Here is a 20571-nt window from a genome sequence, read left to right as displayed (position 1 = left end):
CTCGGTGTCGGAGGGCGAGGAGGAGGCGGCGAGGTAGGCCTGAAAACAGCGGAGCCAGTGCAAAAAAATCCCTTTGGCTTCAGCGGCCTGTGGGTCGAGTTCCAGTCATCAGGTTTGAGGGCTGCTTCCATCGCGATGTTGTAGCTGATTAAATTGATACGACCCTCAATTCACATGAGACGGAGAGTTAAAGTGAACAGTAGTTTTAATCAGCTAGAACTGTGCCTGCCTGCAACTGCTCTGCACTGAGAGCCACCTGCAGGGCAGCAGATCTATATACCTCCCCAAGGGGGGGGGCGGAGCCTGGGGCGGAGCCCACAAGGGCACCAACATGATACAGTGCGATGTAATGTGATACAATGGTCCATAGGTGGAACCCACAAGGGCAACAACATAGTACAATGCAATACAGTGGTGAATGGTTGCCATAATACATTCACCACACAATGCTAGTGGTGCAACACTTCAAACCTAAACCATCCGTAATAGTGCAGAGATACCATTTCAATACGGTTTAGAGGACCCCTAGAAAGTCCATAACCAAGTTTTTGACAAAGCTATGAAAAAAAGCCAAATTTTGTGAATATGGAACTTCCCTTTCTGAAATGCTGCGTGATCGTTTGGCCTGTGGCGTAAATAGTTTGGCTACTCAAAGGAAGTTACTCGCTCAACCATGCCTAAACCTTCAGCACGCTGTACAAATTTTGCTTCCCCGTGAGTGCGCTGACAGAGCAGCACGGGAGATCCAAGGTATGGAGTTAAACAGCCGAGGACGTGCACCCTCCCAATGAGCAGCCCCCCCAGGACTGATACCCCGCTCTGGACCGAGTGCCGCAGGGGCCTGTTCCATTGGTTAAAGACCAAGTTGCCCTAATGGGATACCTCTCCGGAGTTTTTAGAGGGAGAACCAGGACATTGTGGGACATGTGGACGCAGGGGCCGAAGGGAGGGTAAGGCACAAGTCAACCTGAGACCCATGCACCCCAATCGAGCAGGCGCCAGCCACAGGCTCCCACTTTTCATCTGTACCAGCCAGGGGAGGAGTGAATGCAGCTGAATTGTGTTTTGGCACCGTGAGAGGCCCCCATCAAGATAACTGTGCAGATTAATGACCATCCAGTAGACATGGAACTAGACACGGGAGCTGCGGTTTCCGTTGTTGGAAAGCAGACTTTTGACAGGATAAAATCGGGGGTGCAGCAGTTAGATCTGAGGGTCGCTGTGGCAAGATTAGCAACATATCTCGGAGAACCGTTAGCCATTGCAGGAACCGTTATGATCCCAGTGGTTTACGGACAACAGACGGTGAGTCTCCTGCCCCAGCCTGCTCGGCTGCGATTGGCTAAAGCACCTACATCTGGACTGGCAGCAAATTTTCCAAATGGGATCCGGAGGCCTGTATGAAGTACAAGGAAAATAATCTGAGGCTTTCCAACTCAGACTGGGGAAAATAAAAGGGGCTATGGCAAAAATTCAGGTTGACGCAGATGCACATCCAACATATTTAGCAGTTTGGATCAGAAATTGGCTCGCTGGAAGAAGACAAAGGGTGGTGGTTGATGGGAAATGTTCAGACTGGAGTCCAGTTACTAGTGGTGTACCACAAGGATCTGTTTTGGGGCCACTGCTGTTTGTCATTTTTATAAATGACCTGGAGGAGGGCGTAGAAGGATGGGTGAGTAAATTTGCAGATGACCATAAAGTCGGTGGAGTTGTGGACAGTGCGGAAGGATGTTACAAGTTACAGAGGGATGTAGATAAGCTGCAGTGCTGGGCTGAGAGGGGCAAATGGAGTTTAATGCAGAAAAGTGTGAGGTGATTCACTTTGGAAGGAATAACAGGAAGACAGAGTACTGGGCTAATGGTAAGATTCTTGGCAGTGTGGATGAGCAGAGAGATCTCGGTGTCCAAGTACATGGATCCCTGAAAGTTGCCACCCAGGTTGAGAGGGTTGTTAAGAAGGCGTACGGTGTGTTAGCTTTTATTGGTAGAGGGATTGAGTTTCGGAGCCATGAGGTCATGTTGCAGCTGTACAAAACTCTGCTGCGGCTGCATTTGGAGTATTGCGTGCAATTCTGGTCTCCGCATTATAGGAAGGATGTGAAAGCATTGGAAAGGGTGCAGAGGAGATTTACCGGAATGCTGCCTGGTATGGAGGGAAGATCTTATGAGAAAAGGCTGAGGGACTTGAGGCTGTTTTCATTAAAGAGAAGAAGGTTAAGAGGTGACTTAATTGAGGCATACAAGATGATCAGAGGATTGGATAGGGTGGACAGTGAGAGCCTTTTTCCTCGGATGGTGATGTCTAGCACGAGGGGACATAGCTTTAAATTGAGGGGAGATAGATATAAGACAGATGTCAGAGGTAGGTTCTTTACTCAGAGAGTAGTAAGGGCGTGGAATGCCCTGCCTGCAACAGTAGTGGACTCGCCACACTAAGGGCATCCAAATGGTCATTGGATAGACATATGGACGATAAGGTAATAGTGTAGATGGGCTTTAGAGTGGTTTCACAGGTCGGCGCAACATCGAGGGCCGAAGGGCCTGTACTGCGCTGTAATGTTCTTTGTTCTATGTTCTATATTTCAGAGCTCACCCGGTCCCTTACGCTTTGTCAGCGAAAGTTGAGGCCAGCTCGAAAGACTTGCGCCGGTGGTCCCACTGCTCAAACCTGATATGACGATCAGGTTGTGTAGGGACTATATGTTAACGGCAGGGCCCCCAGGTTGGATTGTTATCCGATGCTCCGCCTCGAGGACCTATATGCAAAATTGGCCGGTGAATATTCATTTATCAGACTCGATATAAGCCGTGCATATTTGTAACTAGAATTGGACCCCGCCTCCTGTAAATACATCATTATAAACATCCATAGAACTGTATGAGTACATCCCCTAGACTACCCTTTGGAGTGACGTCGGCCCATGCTATATTCCAGAGGGTGATGGAACACATACTACGAGGGTTGCCACGAATGGCAGTATATCTAGATGATGTGTTGGTCACAGGGGAAACCGAACAGGAACATTGAAGTAATTTGGACGAGATGCTCCGTCATTTCTCGGAGACAGGTGTTCACCTGTGGAGAAAAAAGTGTGTTTTCCACACGAGGAAAATGGTGTACTGGGTTACCAAGTGAACCATGAGGGGTTACACCCGGTCGCAGAGAAGATGCGGGCTATTCAGCACCATGGAACTACGATCTTTTTGGGGATTGGTGAACAGCAAGTTCGTCCCAGCTTTCACACAAATAAAGAAACAATTGACTTCCTCCGGCTTGTTAACACATTATGATCCCTCCAAACAGCTAATTGTCACGTGTGATGAGTCATAGTATGGTGTTGATGCCATTTTATCACATCGCATGGAAGATGGCAGAGAGAGGCCAGTCACTTTCACCTCTCAGACACTGATCGTGGCCGAGCGCAATTATGTGCGAATTGAGAAAGAAGATTTGGCAGTTGTCTTCGCCGCGAAGAAAGTCCATCAATATATGCATGGTCGCGTTTCACAATCAAAATGGACCACAAGCCACTGCTCGGTCTTTTTAAAGAAGACAAGGCAAATCTGCCCATTGACTCCGCCAGGATCCAGCGTTGGGCCGTCCTGCTGGCCACCAGTCGAGTACACTCGTTTGTGCATGGCCCCGGCACTCGGATCGCAAATACGGATGCATTAAACTGACTGCCTTTGCCAATGTGCCCTTCTTCTCCTCCCAGGGTGGACGAGGTAGTGGACACGCTCAACTTTATGGATTTGTTGCCTGTTACAGCATCCCAAATCCATGAGTGGGTACTGACCAACCCAGTCCTTTCGAAAGTTCAATACATAGTCCTATATGGGGATCAGCATAGGCGGTTACAAGATGGGCATTCTCGATGAAGCTGTCCATGTTTAGCATGGAAGATGGCATCCTGTTATGGGTTTTGTGTATTGTTGTCTCCCAGGCAAGGCCCAGATCCTGAGGGATCTGCACAATGGGCACCCATGGGTGTCAATAATTAAAATGTTAGCACATAGCTACGTTTAGTGGTTAAGCCTGGATACTGAGATAGAGAGAGTAGCCTAGCAGCACGGTATATGTCAGGAGCACCAGAAGCTTCCACCAGCAGTGCCCCTTCACCCAGAGGGGTGACCGTGGGTGCGATTACACGCTATCTTTGCCAGCTCGTTTCAAGGCTCGATTTTCTTACTCTTGATAGATGATTACTGTAAGTGGTCAGAAGTCCAAAATATGTCGGTGACCACCTCTGGGCGACCATTGAAATATTGCTTTTATCCTTCAGTACACACGGTATCCTAGAAGTGTTGGTTCCTGACAATGGAACGCCTTTCACAAGAGAAGAGTTCTCGGGATTCCTGAAGGCTAACGGGATACGGCACATCCATATGGCTCATACCACTTGGCTTCAAATGGGCTGGCGGAAAGGATGTTTCAAACATGGACTAAAAAGCCAGACTTCAGGATCGATGGACACAAGACTGGCCAGGTTCTTGTTCTGCTATAGGTCCACTCGGCATGCCGCGACTGGGTTGGCGCTGGCTGAACTGTTAATGGATCAGAGGCTTCAAACTCATCTTAGTATGGTTTTCCCTGATATCGGCGGGAAAGTACACCACAACTAGGATTGGCAAGGCCATTGATCTGTTCGACGGAAACCACCCAGACTCTTTATACCAGACCATGCAGTCTATGTTTGAAAATTTGCAGATGGCGCCCAGTGGATCTCTGGGACAATTGTCTGCCAGACAGGGCCAGTATCTTATTAGGTTCAGGCACAAGGTCGCATCATGAGAAAGCACCTTGATCACATATGGTCGAGACGACCAGTTCTAGGCAAAGTTCCGTGGGAAAGGAAAATTACAGTCAAACAATCCAATGCCAGTAGAGGCGAAAGCATTACCCCAAGGGGTCAAGATGTTGAAATGAGAGAGGTCATGAATACAGATTCTGACATGAACCCAGGCATCGGAGGTCTCCAATGGGGAGCAAGCAGTACTGCAGCCTCAGACACTGAATCCACCACGACGTTCTGATCGGAAGCGACATTCATCATTCAGGAAAATGCCACCAAATTCAACATCGCAAGTGGATGAAGCACAGCCATGTGGGAAAAGAGCCCGGCACCCTCCTACTCTGCAGTTGTCAAAAGAGTCTTTTGACTTTGCTGGGGAGGGATGTTATAACCTGCATGAGACCTACTAGTTTGGAGCAATCTGTCCCCCCGTGAGTCTTTCGAATACGAGCTGCCCCGCTCAGGGGGTGGAAAGCCCTAGATCATTCATGGTTAAGATCTGTATAAAGTCAGCCAAGCATAGAACCGGCAGAGCAGACCCAGCTGGGGTCTGATGTATATTGTAAATATAATTGCTTTGCAATAGATCAAGTTTTTTTTCCGCTAACTCGGTTCGAACTCATTTGTGGTCTACAAAAGAACCAAAGAATGGCTGATATAGGTGGAATGGTGCTCCAATAGAAATCAGAGGGGTAGAACACAGGAACCATTTTGGCCATTTAGTGTTTTGATTCTGTTCCATACCATAATTGAGATCATGGCTGCTCTGTGATCTTCGCTCATATTCCTCAATACCTTTGGATAACAAAAATATATTAATTTCAGTTTTTAAATTAATAATTGACCTAGCTTCAATTGCTGTTGGCATGAAGAAGTGCTGCCTAATTTCAGTCCTGAAAGGGCTGGCTCTGATTGTTTGACTATGCCCTCTAGTCCCAAACTCCCCAGCCAGGGGAAACAGTTTCTCCGAATCTTACCCTATCTGTTCCCATTAATATCTTCATAAATTCAATCAAAACATTCCTTAACCTTCTAAATTCCAGTTTGTTAAATTTCTCCTCACAGCTTAACCATTGGAGTCCAGCTATCATTCTTGGAAATGTACAATGCATTCCCTCCAAGTCCATTATCTCCTTACTAAGGTGTGGTGTTCAGGTAGCTCACAGTGCTCCAGGTATGGTCTTACCATACTTCGTTCAGCTGAAGCATGAATTCTACACCCTGTATTTTCTTCCTCTTGCGTTTTTGATTATTTCAATAAATCATTTATTTAAATAATTTGAATAGTCAAATAAAGCTCACAAAATTGAATTCTAAGATGCATTCTCTATCTCGTGAATATTCAGCGCCAATCATTCTGGGAATCCTGCATATTGTCTGGCCAAAGTGGAGGATCTTTGAAACAGAAAGGAAAAGATTTCATGGCCTCAAAGGAATTGTTTGAAGTGGAGAAGTATCTCACTGGTATGTATGAATTCCTCCTCTATTTAGTTTTTTAAAAAGTAGATGTTATTACCTGTGAGTACCTCAATAATTATGAAAAATGTGCATGATAAATTCTGGATTATTATACAAAACAGTGGATTATTTCCACTGTAAATATATTGGTCCTGATAATTCCTGGCTCCTCCACCAGGGTCAATGAGGCAGCGCAGTTGCTACTTACCCTGCCAGGGAAGAACACGATGAAGTTGGGTTTAATACATTAATTACCGTATATTAGCATTGCTGTAAGATTTGAGTTCGGGAGACACAGATTATCCATAAAGGGCGTCAAGCCCATAGCTAATTTTAAAACTGTTTATTAAGAAGCAACAGTTAAAAAAATGATGACTAAGCTAAATAAATGGGAACATCATATGACCTGTGAAAGGTGAGAATGATTTATTGGACCAGGAAGACAAATGGAATGATGGCGTGAGGGTGAGCATTGATCTCTGTAGCTATTCGCCACAGCCTTTGGCTCTCCAGCAAAGTGTAGGAAGGTCTTCCTCTGTGCTTCCTCACTCTTACCAGGTGTTGTTCCAACTGAAGAAGGCAGCAGCTTTCCCTTCCAAACTCACGTTTAGTTACTTTATTTCTAGGCTCTGGCGGCTTATCCCATGTTGGATCATTTGTTTGATCCCATCTGACAAAATACCAAGGACAAGGACTTAAACTTTCCCCCTGTCCATCGTTGTACCCTAATGGCATCTTTCAGCTAATGCTGGGTGCCATTAGTTAACTCTTGCCAGACATTGGTCTCGAAAAGAGGGAACAAGATTCTGTCGGATCAACACGGAAACCTGTACCAGGAGACTCCAATATGAGACCCTTGAGAGCACCATTCACCTTGGCCTTTGTTTGGCTCTGTCACTGGTTGCTAAGAACTATTTTGTTAACATAGAGAGAAAAGAAACAATCTTCTATCAGGCAATAACAATACCATGCCTGTTAATTCTATGATATCCGTAAAGATATAATTTATTATAGGGCATACATCCCAGTGTGTTGGGCTCCTGATGCAGAAAGGAAAGCAGGAAACATGGAACCAACAGGCCACTGTGGGTGTGGGAGCTCTTTGTGGCCATCCAGTAGGTATAGGCCATTTGACTGATTTGTCTTCTTTCCAACAGGGCCTGACTAAAACTTTCCATTGTTTGATTTCAACCCTGCCAGGCCCAGTTTCCATCCTTGGCTAACCTGTGTATTGGCTCCATGGGGCAATAAGGAGGTAATGACTGAAGAAATTCATTGTGCGCAAAACCATTTCCCTCAGCTCTACTTCCTGTGCTATCTGAGGCCATGTTCAGGGAATTGCCAGTTCCCTTCATGAATACCATTGCATAATCCCCCACCATCAACATCCTGGGGGTTATAATTGAAGCTGAAACTGAACTGGACCAGCCATCTAGGTGGAGAATTTGTACATTTCCAGGGTCTGCTCAAATTAAGGATGGAAAATGTGACTAGAAGAGCAGGTCAAACACTGGGAATCCTGCAATGAGTAACTCATCTCATGACTCTCAAAGGCCTGTCTACAATCTACAAAGCACAAGTCAGGAGTGTATTGGAATACTCTCCACTTGCCTGAATGAGTGCAGCTCCAACAACACGCAAGAAGCTTGACTCCGTTCAGGACAACGCAGCTCACTTGATTGGCACCCCCATTCACCATCTTAAACATTCCACCACTCTACCACAGATGTGCCGTGGTAGCAGCAGTGTGCACTATATACAAGATGCACTGCAGCAACTCTTCAAATCTCGTCGATAGCATCTTCCAAACCTATGGGACGGGATTCTCCGTCAGCCGATGCCGGAATCGGGAAACACGATTGGGTGGAGAATTGGTTCCGACACCGAAATTGCGTTCCAGAAAGCACGTACAGTAAACACCGTTGGCATATCATTAGCGGGTCCCATCTGGTATTCTCTGGTGTCTCTGCAATTCTCTACCTCCAATGGGCCGAATTCCCGACAGTGAGGTTCACTTGTGCTTTTAAATATCATGAAACAGGTGCCGTGGCTGCTGACGGAGAGGTTACAGAAAGTGTCCAACATCGGCAACGTTTTCTGACAGTTGTGTCGCTGACCAGGGGCTTCTGCCAGGGCCGGGGGGAGTATCGGTAGGTGGCCAGCAGGTGGACTGTGGGGTCGAGGTGGATGGGCACACAACACCATTGCTGCAGCCTGCAAGGCAGCCATGCAACTGTGAACGCCGCTGACTGCTCATTGTGAACTTAGGGCCATGGGTCATATGGGTGTCCCCCAAGGCCACTCCCCTGGGTGCCCTCTGGCCCCAGCCGACCCATCAGCCGTATGGGCGTCCTCCAGCACAATCAGTGCCATCTTGTTGGCTTGGCTCGTGTGTGTGCGGAGTGAAGTGTGTATATACGGCTGCAGCTTGTCAGCCTCCCGCATGTCAATCACGAATCCGGCACCGTTTCTCATTGGAATCGATTGTGTTCCACGTGGCACCGGTGCTAGCCCCTTAACAGTCGCTGAATCGGTCCAGGTGCGGGGCAGTTTTGCTGTCGTGGAACTCCACGAATCCTGCCCCAGTATCAACAGTTTCAGGAACAGAGAATCCAGCCAATGATCTCTACCACCAAAAGGGACAGGTCAGCAGATACATGGGAATACCATCACTGGCAAGTTGTTTCGAAACCATCCTGATTCGGGACATTATCACTGTTCCTTCACCGTTGCTGGGTAAAAAGCCACAAACACCCTCCCTAAAAGCACGGTGGCTGCACCTACACCACATGGCCTGCAACGCTTCAAGAAGGTAACTCCCACTCCCTCCTCAAGGGCAATTAGGGATGAGAAACAAATGCTGGCCCAGCCAGTGATGCCCACCTCCCTAGAAAGAATAAAAAAGTCAGAGTACGATAATCTGTAACATTGCCCTCAGATAAAATGTCCAATTCCGATATGTGCATTAGTTCTATTTTATTAACTGTGGTTGTAAACTATTTTTTTTAGCTGTAGTAAGCGAAATGCAGCAGAACGAACCAATAAATCAACAAAAGGAAATGCAGCATACATAAAATGACCCATGAGTCACTCAAACTATGGATGTCCTATCTCACACTAACTCAGAATTCCATCTAGCTCAACCATCAGTTTCTCAATTACACAGGGAATGTCAGTGTTGGCAGCCCTTTTCAAATGAGACAAATCACTATTAATTTTGATATCCTTTTATTTTTTGCATACTTTGGTATTAACTGTAAGTACTGACAAACATTATTAGGGTAGATGCATTTATTAATCCAGTTATTTCAATGATGTTCTTAATTTGCTTGAATAGTATATGCCGAGAGCTCCATACTTTATCGGGAAAACAAGTTCAAGGAAGTGGCAGGTCTTTTCAGTGATTTGGAAATGGAGCTTGATATTGTTACCTTATATTGATAACCCTATTTTTCAATTAACATACATTTATATGCCCATGCAGGAAGAATAATTCAATTACCAATTTCACATACTTTTCCAAGTAAAGATAAACAAAAATAAAGTGGCACAAAAAATGTATCTTAAAATTCCAAGGGTTTCCCCCCAGGTCACTGTCTGTGTGGAGTTTGCACATTCTCCTCATGTTTGCGTGGGTTTCACCCCCACAACCTAAAAGATGTGCAGGGTAGGTGGATTGGCCATACTAAATTGCCCCTTAATTGGAAATTTGATAAAATAATTCCAAGGGTTTCTGTAGTTCCGAACAAGCCAATTTTTAAAAACAATAGGTAATCATGAAATTACTCAGGCAGCATTTTCTTAAGTGTGCTTTTCTTCCTGCTTTTTTGTCCTGTCTGACTCCCTTTCTCTGTATATCTCTCATTGCAGCTAATTTTAATTAGAAAGATTTTCATGTTAATTTTAACTAGAAAGATGATATTCTTTCAAGGGGCAGCACGGTAGCATTGTGGATAGCACAATTGCTTCACAGCTCCAGGGTCCCAGGTTCGATTCCGGCTTGGGTCACTGTCTGTGTGGAGTCTGCACATCCTCCCCGTGTGTGCGTGGGTTTCCTCCGGGTGCTCCGGTTTCCTCCCACAGTCCAAAGATGTGCAGGTTAGGTGGATTGGCCGTGATAAATTGCCCTTAGTGTCCAAAATTGCCCTTAGTGTTGGGTGGGGTTACTGGGTTATGGGGATAGGGTGGAGGTGTTGACCTTGGGTAGGGTGCTCTTTCCAAGAGCCGGTGCAGACTCGATGGGCCGAATGGCCTCCTTCTGCACTGTAAATTCTATGATATGAAGATGCCGGCGTTGGACTGGGGTGAACACAGTAAGAAGTCTTCCAACACCAGGTTAAAGTCGAACAGGTTGTTTTGATGTCACTAGCTTTCGGACAGGTGAAGTAGCAGCGCTCCGAAAGCTAGTGACATCGAAACAAACCTGTTGGACTTTAACCTGGTGTTGTAAGACTTCTTACTTAACTAGAAAGATGTTCTTGAAATGTTCATTTCACTGTTGTCTGGCTCTATGACTAAAGAAAACAAAACTGTTCCTATTGTAGAACTCGACAAGGATCTTGCTGCCATAGCACAAACAACTGAATCGGAAATGCAGCGGAGTTCGAATAGCCGAAGTAAATTAAACATGTCAAATTACCATGGAAATCTGTCGCAGACATTACTGGGCCAAAGTTCTCGACCTCAAACACCACCAGGTCGTTTTGGGAAAGAAATTCCATCTCAGAGCCAAAGAAATAAATTACCACAGAGCTCCAGTAACCAAAACAGTCAACCTCAGGCTCCCAACAGCCAGTTTAACAGGCCTCAAACACCATCAGCACAAGGAAGTAGACCTGGGACTCCTAGCAGTCAATTATTTCAAACTGCAATTTCTAACAATCCTGGCGGTAAAGAAGAAATCTTCAGCAATCCAAATCGAATGGCAACATCTCTCAGTCAAATTGGCAGACGCCTTAGTTCTCCAGTTAACCAGGCTGATGTAAATGCTGAGAATCTTTCACAAAGGAGCCATTTGTCTGAGGTGAGAGAATATATAAATTATTTTGATCGCTGGGAGTAAATTATTAAAAGAGTGAAGCAGGTTGCAAATTAGATTTGGAAATTAACATTTTTACCATGCAAGTTAATTTATGAGAACACTGTCAGAAAATAATTAAAATATAAAGAAACTTTGGAGAAAGGCTGCGGGATTCTCTGTTGGCGTAATCCTCCACTTCACCGGCAGCACACCCACGCTCGCGGGTTTCCCGGCGTTGTGGGGGTGGCCACAATGGGAAACCTCATTGGCTGGCTGCGGGAACAGAGAATCCCACTGCCGGTGAGGTGCGTCACGCCGAAAAACGGGGCTGGCGGGATGGAGAATCCCGCCCAGAGTGTCATTTTGATGTAATCTCTGCAGCTACATCAACCTAAATCGATATTAACGAGAAGCATTGCTTTCCTGCAATGTTGCCAAGGAATGCTCAAGCATACTTTGAAAGAACAACCTGAACACTTACTTTCACATGGGATATGAAAAATAACAGTATTAATTACAGAAAATAAAATATTCTTATTTTGCTGGCTCCACCATTAATCTTCATTCATCTATTGACCGCCTGATGTTGTTACACCTCATCTCAAATGTGATGCTCACATCATTTCTATAACTACATGAGAAGAATCTTGTTCTGGCATTGGGGGCATTTAATCAGGCACGAGGGTGGCGGGTGGGGAGCCCACCTCCTTCCCCCTCAACTCCAGTTAAAAGTCCATGGCAGGAAAACCCATGGGTAATCTTCCCATCCTCCTGCCAATTGAGACCCTTAAGTGGACAATTAATGGCCATTTAAGGGCCACCTCCCACTGCTGCTGGGAGGCTCACCGTGAGGGGAGCATGACAAGCAAAATCTGTGTGTTTGCTTGTGGGCTCCAGAGACGAGGGACGGAATTCTCTGATAATGGGGGTATGTCCTCACGCCCACGGGAAACGGGCGCAGTCCAGAGTGATTTTCCTACCTGAGGGGGGATGGCAGGACCCCTGAGTGCTCCTCGCAGCTCCAGCTGCCGATACAGGGCCCTGCGCTTCCAGCCGGGGGTCCACGCATGCACGCGGCAGCGGCCCTGAGCAACATGGCGGACCCACACCGTGGACCGGCCACGACAATATAGGCCCCCCCCAGATCGCGCGCGTCCACAGTTCGGTGGCCCCGATCGCGAGCCTGGCCGTTCTGGAGGCCCCCCCTCCCCGGTGACGGATCCCCCCTCGCCTCCTCCCAACCAAGGCGGCCGCGGACTGAGTCTGCAGCTGCCATTCCGAGTGCCCACCGGGTGGAGCCATGAGTAAACCACGCCGGCGGGAACTCAGCCACTTCCAGTTGCCGGCGGAGAATCACTGCGGGGGCCTCTTTCAATGGCCCCCAACCGGTCGAGCGCGATTATGGCACGGAGGCTCGGAGAATCCTGGCCGCGGTCTCTCGTTCAAAGGCATTCAGTGCCTAACCAAAGGATCCAGAATCAGGAAGGTGGGGCGGGGGTGGGGGTGGGGGGGATGCAGGGAGGCCCTTTGGCCCATTGTGTCTGTGCTGGCAATCAAGAATCTATTCCAATCCAATTTTCCATTACTTGGTCTGCCGCCTTGTATGCTCTGGCATTTCGAGTGCTCATCTAAATGCTTCTTAAATGTTGTGAGGATTCCGGCATTTACCACCCTTCCAGGCTGGGAGTTCCAGGTTCCCATCACCCTCTGGGTGAAAAGATTTTTAAAAATCCTCTCTAACCTTCTACTCCTTACCTTAAATCTATGCCCCCTGGTTATTGACTCCTCTACTAAGGGGAAATGTTTCTTCCTATTTACCCTAGCTATGTCCCTCATAATTTTCTACACCTCGATGAGGTTCCCCTTCAGCCTTCTCTGCTCTAAAGAATACAACCCCAACCTACCCAGCCTCTCTTCCAGTTGCGACATCCAAGCCCAGGCAACATCCTGGTGAATCTCCGCTGCACCCTTTCTAGTGCAATCGCATCGTTCCAATAGTGTGACGACCAGAACTGCACATAGTACTCTAGCTGTGGCCTGAGGAGTGTTACATGCAGCTCCATAATAACTTCCCATCTCTTTTATTCTATACCTCAGCTAATAATGGCAAGTATCTCAAATGCCATCTTAATTCCTCACCTGGAAGCAATCAGTCCCAGGACTTAGCCGGCAGCGATCGCACACTTACTACTCGGGGGGGGGGGGGGTCCTGGTTTCCCCAGTGCTCACGTGTGGGGGTGGGAAGGGTTGTGGGAGTAGGCTTGTTTTAGTACAGAGCCAGCAATGAGGCCTTGCTCCGCCAGCATGACAGTGTCAGAGATGTCTGCCGCATTTTGTTTTCTCTAAGTTCTGCAGTATCTGGCCAAGAAAAGCCAGAGAATAAAAATCGGAAATGTTCGCCCATTGGTTGGAGTTTTCTGATCCCACTCACGATGGACCCATCGAGGGCGGGATGGAAAATTCGGCAAACCAGCAAAACATCCATTGACTTCCGGAAAATCCCGGGTCATTGTTATTGCCTCTGTGAAAAAGATACCAAGGGATGCTTGTGGTTGATTGCATTCTACTAACCTAGTACATGTCAGCCACAGTGCGGGCAGGCATCTGCTCCAAATATGCTCTGAGTGTCTTGGCTGGCTGCCAGGCTATTCAAATGAAGGGAGGACCTTTGATCCCCACACACTTTGGCAAGGTCAGTGCTGGCTGGAGGACCTCGCTAAGCACATCCTGCAATTTATGCCAGGATACAACCCATGTAGATTTTCAGTCCCATTAGAAAAATAAAACTCATTTGTTTCAAACTGAACTTTCCGTTGACTTTATCTTAAATCTTAAATCTATTCAACAAGTACATCAATTTTGATGTTGCTCAAGAATTGTTTTCATGAAGCACAAACATGTTAACAGTACAAAAAACTAGTAGAAGGCATAGAAAATCAACCTGTTTCTGTGCAGCAGTTTCATAAAGAATCCAAAGACATGCAAAAGCCTTCCAACATATCAGTCAGATACTCAATACTTATCCTCACAGTCAGAGAATTCCCATAAATTGAATTTAATAAGAAAAATGTGTGCAATTTTAGGCTTTAAGAATTCAGATTAATCTTAAATCAGACAGATAAATATTTGTGGAAGTATATTTTGTGCTTGTGAATATACATTTTACCAAATGAAACATTATCGGGGGGGGGGGTTGGTGGGGGGGGCGTATTGCTGTCAATGGATTGGCTGGCATCTCTAACAGTCCCAGCAATGCCAGTATTCAGTAGTGGGCTGACAAAAAAGACAGCAATGGACCCTGGTCCCAGGTACGTCTGGGACTTTTGTTTGGTGGGGGGGGGGGGGTGCACCCAGTGGGGGGACGATTCTTGAGGAGAAGGGAGGCCAAGCAAGGAGCTATAAAGTGGGGTATAGCCATGGGGGAGTGGTGCCCCCAATGTCCACAAGACACCCTTCCCAAAGGATGTCCGCCCAGCCCCCTTCCTGCTTTTTCATCTCAGATGTGAAAAAGCACATTCCTGACTTGAATACGCCAACTGCATTATTCCATGGACAGTGTAATGTTGGGGCAAATTGACTTGTTAACAAGCTCAATGCCTGTTAATTATGTTTTTTAAAATGGTGGGTGGTCTGCTGATTTTGGCAACGGCCCACTTGCTGTTTTATGGGAAACCGTCATGTTGACGTGGATTTTGCAACCTGACACCATCACGCAGGATTTAACACATGAACAGGACAATAGCAGTCCCAATTGTGACATAGAAATGTTCAGTAAACAAAGAGTTAATGTCATGTTACAATTAACCACTAGATGGAACTAGATGCAGTACTATATAAAGCACTGACTCTCAGGCTTCTGGGAGAGGGAAGGCCGGAGTAGAGTGCATATGAGAGATCTAGAGAGGATAGAGTACAGTTAGAGTGTAGAGGCTAGTGTTAGTCGAGTGTAGAATACTATAATTATTGTTTACTATAGGAGTAAGTGGTTGAGCTTAATTTAAGTAGTGTAAATAAAAGTTAGCTTCGTTAATAAACTTAGATTCTGTGGTCGTTGTGAACACTACGACACCATCCAGATAACAGTATCACAAAGAACACCACACCAATCTTCAAATATAAAATCCAGCCCAATACATTGGATGGAACATCATGGAAGAAAATCCACTGCAGTGACAGTTTTCTGGGAAAATTAATGGTAAGTTCCTTTAGCAGTGAGTATTGTAATTCTTTTAGTACTGTGATAGTAGTACTGTAATTCTTTTTTGCACATGTCCGGTTGCATGTTCCAACTCCTGCATTATTTAAGCTGGTTACGTTTGTATTTGAGCTGTGGACAGTTCGTTATTTCTTTACTTTTTTTAATTTTAAAGAGTTCAGAGTACTCTTGGCCCTCGATTCTTGGTGTTATTAACTCCAAGCTCCAGCTTCCATTCACTTTTTAAAAAAAAATAACTTTTATTCAAATTTTCACAAAATATCAACAACAAAATACAGAAAGAAAAGAACCCCCCCCCCCATACATAAATAATAAATTAACAGCCTTCATCAACACAAAGGCAAAAATACACATCCACTCAAGAAAAACGAACCCCCCCCCACCGGGTTGCTGCTGCTGCTGACCACCTTATAACGTTCTGCCAGGAAGTCTAGGAACGGTTGCCACCGCCTGAAGAACCCTTGAAACGATCCCCTTAAGGCAAATTTCACCCTCTCCAATTTAATAAACCCCCCCACCATATCGTTGATCCAGGATTCCACGCTTGGGAGCCTTGCATCTTTCCACTGAAGAAGAATCCTTCGCCGGGCTACCAGGGACGCAAAGGCCAGAATACCGGCCTCTTTCGCCTCCTGCACTCCCGGCTCCTCTGCCACCCCAAATATTGCGAGCCCCCAGCCCGGCTTGACTCTGGAACCTACCACCCTCGACACCATCCTCGCTACACCCTTCCAAAAGTCCTCCAGCGCTGGGCAAGCCCAGAACATGTGGGTGTGATTTGCTGGGCTTCCTGAGCACCTAACACACCTGTCCTCACCCCCAAAGAACCGGCTTATCCTTGCCCCGGTCATGTGAGCCTTATGCAGCACCTTAAATTTTATGAGGCTGAACCTCGCGCAAGAGGAGGAAGAGCTCACCCTCCCCAGGGCATCCGCCCACATCCCCTCGTCAATCTCCTCACCCAACTCCTCCTCCCACTTACCCTTTAGCTCCTCCACCGAGGCCTCCTCCTCCTCCTGCATCACCTGATACGTTGCCGAGATCCTCCCCTCTCCAACCCACACCCCCAACAGCACCCTGTCCTGGTCCCCGCGTGGCAGCAACAGTGGGAACTCCACCAGATGCCCCCGAACAAACGCCCTTACCTGCATATATCTGAAGGTGTTCCCTGGGGGGAGCCCAAACTTCTCCTCCAGCTCACTCAGGCTCGCGAACTTCCCGTCCACAAACAGGTCCCCCATCCTTCTAATACCTACCCTGTGCCAGCTCAGAAACCCTCCATCTATACTCCCCGGTACAAACCGGTGGTTCCCCCGAATCGGGACCACACCGAGGCCCCCACTTCCCCCCTGTGACATCTCCATTGTCCCCAAAGTTTGAGGGTAGCCGCTACCACCGGGCTTGTGGTATACCTCGTTGAAGGAAGCGGCAGCGGTGCCGTCACCAGCGCCTCCAGGCTTGTGCCGACACAGGACACCATCTCCAGCTTCTTCCATGCCGCCTCATCCCCCTCCATCACCCACTTACGCACCATCGCCACATTGGCGGCCCAATAATACCCACAGAGGTTAGGCAGCGCCGAACCCGAACCTTTCCTACAGGTATCCCCACTCCACCCTATCAAAGGCCTTCTCCGGATCCATCACCGCCACTATCTCTGCCTCCCCTTCCATCGCCGGCATCATTATAACATTCAAGAGCCTCCGTACATTAGTATTCAACTACCTCCCTTTCACGAACCCCGTCTGATCCTCGTGTATGACCTGCGGTACACAGTCCTCTATCCTCATGGCCAAAATCTTTGCAGCAACTTTGCATCTACATTTAAGAGTGAGACCTACACTGTAGGGAATCCTTGTCCTGCTTCAGGATCAGGGAAATCAGCGCTCTAGACATCATCGGGGGCAGAGCCCCCCCCTTCTTTTTCCAGCTTTCATTCACAAGCAACCTTCTTGCACAGCATTTAATGCCAGCAGAACTTTGTGATTTTGTTAAAAACAGAAACATGTGGTAATTTGTATGGAGAAAATCATTCAGATGTGATATCCCTCAGTAAGGTTTGAGCCATGTCAGTGCCTGTTTTCAATTTTAACTGGAAACCTATTGGTACTTTAACTCTTTGAGAACTACGCTGATGTTTTTGCACCTTGATCAAAAAGCGGAAGGTTGGAACAGTCAGTTAGGTTTGATAATGCAACAGAAGCCCATTATTTCAGTCAGTCAGAGTACAGCTACAAAATTAGACGAGTGTCATTCTAAGCGTGAATGTGAATCCTTCCGGCCCTGTCGGTGCGATCTAGACCAGATTCCTTCAACATTTTGGGGGGAAAACGTTTCCCCACATGAAAAACGCCATGCCCGTGGCACTGTGTGTCCGATTCACCCGCCCTGAAGGTCATCTGGACAGTTCAATCAAGGAGGTGCTACATTTAAACGGGCCCACAGCACTTGCTCGCAGTCAAGCCTAGAGCATGGCAGCTAAGATTCCAGCTCCACGGTTAACAGAGAGGGCTCTGACATTAATGTTGGATGCCTTGGAGGAGCGAATCGCTCTCGAACCACCCTGCAGGTGGGCAGGGGACCCTCCGGTAAGGTCACCAACCCCACTTGGGAGGTTCTGGCCCTGCTGGTGAGTTCCAGCACTCTTTACAAGAGGACAGGGGTGTAGTACGGTCCATCATCATAATGTTGGTGACCCTCTGGAGGCTAAACTGCAGGACTCCACCTGACCTATTCAGGCAATGGAAGCGCATCTTAAGGATACTGATTGTCTGCTCTATCACTGCATGAATTGCAGTGTGTGCCTCGTTGTAGCGGGTCTCTGACCTCCGCACTGGCATCATCAGCATGGGTCCTTGTCCCTTATGAGGTATTCCTATATACTTGGATGTTCCTCAAAAGGGTCCGGGATCTGGGACTGACCAAGGATAAAGCTGTCATGGTCGCTCCCTGCATTATGTGCCGGGTGTGGTCACAGACCAATTGAACACTCAGGGAGTGGAATCCCTTATGGTTGATAAAAGGTACATCCTGATGCCGTGGGGAATGGAGAGGCACATGGATGCAATCAATTGCTCTCTGCACATGTGGCAGATCAGCTATTTGCCCAAACCCCGTGGATCGGTCATCCTGGCTCACTGCTCCAGGTAAAAGTGGATGTAGTCTCTTGCCCTGGCAAAGTTCGCATCCATTACCTCCCTGAGGCTCTTATGTGCAGATGCCTGGGAGCTGCCGCAAAGGTCTCCGGTGGACCACTGAAATGAGCCAGTTGTATAAAAGTTTAGTGCTGCCTTGACCTTAACGGCCAAAAATAGCGGGTGTCGTTCTGTGCCACGTGACGCCAAGTCTTGGAGGACACGGCAGAGGTCTCCGCTGGCAGATGGTCTTGGAGAGCACGAGAAACAAGAGCCTACGATGGTAGAGTCTCGCGTGTCTGCGTTGTCTTCACTGGCTGTTGTGGTCTCTGTCCGCTGATCATGGCCTGTGGCCCCCTGGTCCTCAGTGTGAATCTCCAGCATCAGTGCAGCCTATGTTGATGCTGAAGTCTTTCCTCCTCCATTGTTGTGATGAGAATAACAGCAAGCTCTACTGACTCCATCGGTATATCCAAAATAAACCTACGAGGGAAGAGACAGAGATTAGTTTACCACCAACGCTCATTACCATGCCCTGACCAGTTGGCCATCTTTACCTAGGAGCAGCCTGCTGCAGAACGTCGCGTGCAATGCCCGTACACTCGCACAATTCCAGTGTCTTATACAAAACAGGGTGGTTCCTGGAATTATCACTCTCCCACTCAGACTCGCGGCTGGGCATCAGCCTAGAGTTTCTTTCCCATTCATTTAGAACCACTGGAGGCTCTTTCAGGAGGAACAAGTGTTTTATCGTCGTATCTAGAGGTGGACATTTGCATAGTGAGGTGGGCATTGGTAAGGGAGATTAGGGACCCAAAGAACTGCACAGGCAGGAGTTGAGGGCTGAGGCTCTGCCTTGGATATGGCGCTGTGGGGAACTGATGGTAAGAAGGGCTTCCTCACCCCCCCTCACTATCCCAAGGAGGGAACTCCAATTAGCACTGCCTTATGGGCACACACCCACCCAGCCCAGCCCAGCTGGCCAGGCTGCATGGTACAGAACAGATTCCCCCAACCTCAGAGCACCCCCCTCCAAGTTCAGTGCGCCCCAAGGCTCTCCCCCACCCTCAAAACATCTACCCTCCCCATATGCTCCAGAGAACACCCCACCCACACAGACACCCACAGATGAGCGTTAATGCCTCTGAGAATGGACTTTAAGACCTTAAGAGGTCACTCCAACCCCCAACAGTCATCATCTTACTGCCCCCCTCGCCTCCCACCCCCACCCCCAGACCTGTCCAGTGCCCTCTTAAGCCTCCCTGGTGGATAGTGGTGACTTTGTGCCCATCTATAACCTTCCTCTCAGAGGTCATGGCGCTAGGTTCCTGTTTTGGAAAAGCAGTAGTAATTCGCGCCGGTGTGACGTCACGGCTGATGGGTGGGAAGATACATCGGGGCCATAAGTTGATTCGTGATGCCCGCTAATGACATGTTAATGCATGCTAATCAGTTTTGCATCCTCCTGGGCATGAACCTGATTGCGCTATCGGAGAGGGGCATGAAGCAAAATCTCGCGGATGCAAATCCTGGGCGGGATTCTCTGATCCTGAGGCTAAGGTTTTACGACGGCATCAACAGGCCCCCAGGATCAGCAATCCTGCGCCCTACAGGGGGCCAGCATTGCAGTGGAGCAACGCACGCTGCTCCAGCTGTCGATAGCGGCTTCAAACGGGCGCCGCAGGTCTGCGCATGCGCGCTGCGACCGGTGCAAACTCGCACATGCGTGCTAGTTGCCTTCTCCGTGCCGGCCCCGATGCAACATTGAGTAGACCTACAGGGGCCCGCGCGGATTAAAAGAGGCACCCACCAGGAGAAGCTGGCCCGCCGATCGGTAGGCCACAATTGTGGGCCAGGCCACGGTAGAGGCCTCCCCCCCGCCCCCGGGGTCGGACCCCCTCCCCCCCCCCCACCAGACCGCCCCCTGCAGGATGGAAGCCGAGTACA

At 48.0% G+C, this 20571-nt stretch overlaps 1 protein-coding gene across 3 annotated transcripts in view; it reads left to right on the top strand.

The window, feature by feature from the left end:
* c11h8orf34 (chromosome 11 C8orf34 homolog) overlaps window positions 1-20571 on the top strand; it is a 701484-nt gene that overhangs the window by 618293 nt on the left and 62620 nt on the right. For all 3 annotated transcript variants that reach the window (XM_072467615.1, XM_072467614.1, XM_072467616.1), the window contains exons 11-12: window positions 6143-6260; window positions 10799-11277. In XM_072467615.1, the coding sequence (XP_072323716.1) occupies window positions 6143-6260; window positions 10799-11277 (597 nt within the window). The remainder of the gene's footprint in view (window positions 1-6142; window positions 6261-10798; window positions 11278-20571) is intronic.

This window comes from Scyliorhinus torazame, chromosome 11, assembly GCF_047496885.1.
Source record: "Scyliorhinus torazame isolate Kashiwa2021f chromosome 11, sScyTor2.1, whole genome shotgun sequence".
In the NCBI taxonomy this organism is placed as follows: Eukaryota; Metazoa; Chordata; class Chondrichthyes; order Carcharhiniformes; family Scyliorhinidae; genus Scyliorhinus; species Scyliorhinus torazame.
Note: the sequence above shows the minus strand (reverse complement) of the source record. Positions and strands in the feature narration are given on the sequence as shown.